Here is a 3,951-nt window from a genome sequence, read left to right on the forward strand (position 1 = left end):
GTCAGTTTCTGCAGCAGCCTGCACAGCAGCCTCTTAGTGTCTGAGAATTGTCTTCGAGCAAAGGAAAGATTGTGCCAGATTTCAACCGGATCTTACAGAAATAGGATCTGTAAACAGATTGTTTTCAGTCCTGCAAAAAAAACTAAGGGACATATCCACCCATAAGGACGTAGGGCCAAATCTCCATTGGGGTTTGTGCAGTAAGCTATGTGTGAACGTTGAGAAAATATATGACTGAGATGCATGTAAATGCAGAATTCACTTGCCATCATTTAGATTTAAGTAAAATCCTGCTTCAATAACTTTGAGCCTTTGATGCCAACAAACACAAACAGTCGATTATTATCAAGAGTTTTTTTTTTTTCTGAACATAACTTGATGGAAAAAGCAATTTGGAGGAAAGTGCAGCAGGTTGGCGACTTTTGGCTTTTTTAACTTTGTGACTCAACCCCTGAATGCAACTCATTCAGTGCCAGCTAACTCATATATTATTAATTTGTTTGGCTATGCTTTCCTCCACAGCCAGCAACAGAGTGTATCTTAACATGATACTCCCTAGTGGTGATAATATATTCCCTTACATTTCCACTCTGAAAAATAAATGAACAAGCAAATTGTTATGAGTTTAACATGTAGGACTGCAGCTATGCAATTAATGTTTGAAAGCAAAATTTTTCTTCCATTCCTCTGTACTCTGAAGTTTTTTCTTCATGTAAGAAAAGATACTTACCATTTCCTGCTAACTGCACAGACACTGGGTTATGTTCCAGATCTGATGCCAGGTGCTCTTCAACTATTTCTATGTTCAAAACAGTGCATGGGAAAGATGACCGCTTGCCTAAAGGAATGTTAAAGCACAAGTGATTCATCTCATCTTTGTGCTAGGAGCACCAGAATGATTTTTAATTCATACCCAGCAAACTGCCAAACCAACGCAAGCATTCATTAAGTCAGACCTGATCAAACACAAAATAATTTTTCAGTGATGTTTTTCTCCTAACATCTTAAAGGTACAGTGTGAAAGGCTTGAAGGCATAATGTGCCTGTTGAGGTGCTCAGAATATGTATATGCGTGGTGATAATAAATTCATTGTGTTTGTGAAAATGGAGCAGACAGTCTCAGTGTTGCAAGAAGAGTAGAGGAGAAGCAAGGTGCATGTATTAAGCTGAAGTAATATGCTCTCTCAAATGTATTCTCAGTCAAAGGTTCCTCAACTTAAGCCACAGATAAATTATTGACAAGAAAAACTATCTGAAATATTTTAGAGCAAAGTGTTACTGTAATCAAGTCTGACCATCTGAATTATAATTTTAGGCCATGATATGTGTCACATCTTCCCAACTTTCACTTGAACAGAAGATCTTGATCAAAGTAATGGGGATCAGCTTCCTTTTTTTAACAGCTTAAGAGATAATAGACTATTTTGAATTTCCTCTGCATGCCTTTATTCTCATCTTTTCGCCCTATTTTGTTTTTCCTCTCTCATGTCTTGCAGGTGTCTGGTGCACTGACCCTGCCTGCAACAGGCGAGGAGTCAGAGGACCAGGGCCATGATTGTCCCTTGTGGCCCTGGTGGGCGTGCCTTAGTGCCATGGCCAAGGTTGTGTCAATGGATCCTGGCTGCTTCTCTGGTCGCTATGATAACCACGACAATGCCAGGGATCAGCCAGGCCTGTCCACCACGATGTGAGTGCTCAGCTCAGCTGAGGTCAGTGTCATGTCAGCGACGGCGGCTCACCAACATCCCAGAAGGTATTCCCACAGAAACAAGGCTTCTAGACCTTAGCAAAAACCGGTTACGTTGGGTGCAGGCGGGTGACTTGACACCATACCCAAGGCTGGAGGAAGTGGACCTTAGTGAGAATCTCATCGCAACATTAGAGCCTAATGCCTTCTCAACCCTTCAGAATCTTAAAGTGCTAAAGTTAAGGGGTAACCAGCTGAAGTTAGTGCCGATGGGAGCCTTTGCCAAGCTGGGCAATCTGACCAACCTGGACATGAGTGAGAACAAAATGGTGATTTTATTGGACTACACCTTCCAGGATCTGAGGAATCTGAAACATCTAGAGGTTGGCGACAATGACCTGGTTTATATATCCCACAAGGTAAGCTAACAAACGTCTGTGTAACAAAAAGTAAAAAACAAACCTGACCTTTGTTCCTCTTTCTTATGTTCATAATCTTATCATCACACTATATATCCTTTGCTGGCTATCATCATATAAAGTAAATCAAAATTATCTCATCCTCCCTTTCAAATACCCAGGCTTTCTCAGGACTGCTGGGGCTGGAGGATCTCACCGTAGAGCGCTGTAACCTTACGTCCATCTCTGGCCAGACACTGTCCTACCTCCGCAGTCTGGTCACTCTTCGCCTTCGCCACCTCAGTATTACTGCCCTGGAGGACCAGAACTTCCGCAAACTTTCCAACTTGCGGGGTCTGGAAATTGATCACTGGCCATTTCTTGAGTACATCTCCCCTCTTAGTTTTCAGGGCTTGGATCTCCACTGGCTTTCCATAACCAACACCAACATCACCTCTGTCCCCTCTACCTCCTTCAAAAATCTAGTGCACCTGACTCACCTAAACCTGTCCTTCAATCCAATCACCACACTAGAGCCTTGGGCCTTTAAGGACCTGCTGAGGTTGAAGGAGCTTATCATGGTAAGCACTGGATTGATGACGGTGGAGCCCCATGCCTTTGGAGGCCTCAGACAGATCCGGGTCCTCAACTTCTCCTCCAATGACCTACAGACTCTGGAAGAGGGCTCCTTCCACTCTGTTAACAGTCTGGAGACCCTCAGAGTGGACGGGAACCCCCTATTGTGTGACTGCCGTCTGTTGTGGATCCTGCAAAGGCGCAAGACCCTCAATTTTGACGGTAGAGTGCCGGTGTGTGCGGGGCCGGTGGAGGTGCAGGGGGTCAGCCTCAGCGCCTTCACCGATTCTGCACTCTTCGATCACTTTACATGCCAGAAACCTAAGATACGCAACCGTAAGATGCAGCAGGTAATGAGGGTGATAACATTTAATTTTTATGATAAACCCATTATAATTGTTTAAAAGCTGCTACTTGCATAAAACCATATTATTTAAAATTGCTAGATTTTTCTACTTCATGTTTTAATCTCTTGCATTTATTTATCCATGCACATCTTTCCACCGCCTTGCTCAGGTGGTTGCTCGGGAAGGCCAGCCAGTGAGTTTTCTGTGTCGGGCTGATGGAGAACCAGCACCTTCTATTGTCTGGATTTCACCACAGCGCAGACGGATCACAGCCAAGAGTTCAGGACGGATCACTGTTCTCTCTAGTGGTACCCTTGAGATCCGCTATGCCCAGCTTACTGACAGTGGAACATACATCTGCATCGCCAGTAATGCCGGAGGCAATGACACCTACTTTGCCACTCTTACGGTGCGCGGTCAGCCACTAGATGCCGCCTCAGCCTTTTTTCTTAACCGCTCACTGTACAGCAATGAGTTCTTCAACGACACCAATCTAAACAGCACACGTGTTTTCCTCAAGTTCACCTTGGACCTAACAACCATCTTGGTCTCCACGGCAATGGGCTGCATCACCTTTCTGGGGGTTGTCCTCTTCTGTTTTTTATTGTTGTTCGTGTGGAGTCGGGGACGAGGCCAGCGCAGGAACAACTTCACAGTAGAGTACTCTTTCCGGAAATCTGAGCCTGTCACTGGGAGCTCTTCAGGAGGGACCAGAAAGTTCAATATGAAAATGATATGAAACAACGCAGCCAGGGGTCCCTCGGGGGAGGCATGAACACGTCCTAGAAACGTGTTTGACACACGCAAACACACACAGCATCTGACTCACAAAGAAGTTTGAAAGCATACAATAGGTTACTGTCTGTGGCTCTACCTAAAATTCAATGCCCAACACAAAATTAGAGTCATAACTCAATTTGGCTTGTGAATGAAAATAAAATTA

At 44.3% G+C, this 3,951-nt stretch overlaps 1 protein-coding gene across 1 annotated transcript; it reads left to right on the forward strand.

Annotated features, from left to right (window-relative positions):
• Window positions 1-1,551: 1,551 nt before the first annotated feature.
• Window positions 1,552-3,747, forward strand: lingo3b (leucine rich repeat and Ig domain containing 3b; the record flags this gene model as incomplete). Its single annotated transcript, XM_079243196.1, has 3 exons — window positions 1,552-2,106; window positions 2,268-3,011; window positions 3,178-3,747. 3 exons carry the CDS (start codon window positions 1,552-1,554, stop codon window positions 3,745-3,747), a joined length of 1,869 nt encoding a protein of 622 aa, XP_079099322.1.
• Window positions 3,748-3,951: the final 204 nt, after the last annotated feature.

This window comes from Telmatherina bonti, assembly GCF_933228915.1.
Source record: "Telmatherina bonti genome assembly, chromosome: 7".
Taxonomy (NCBI): Eukaryota; Metazoa; Chordata; class Actinopteri; order Atheriniformes; family Telmatherinidae; genus Telmatherina; species Telmatherina bonti.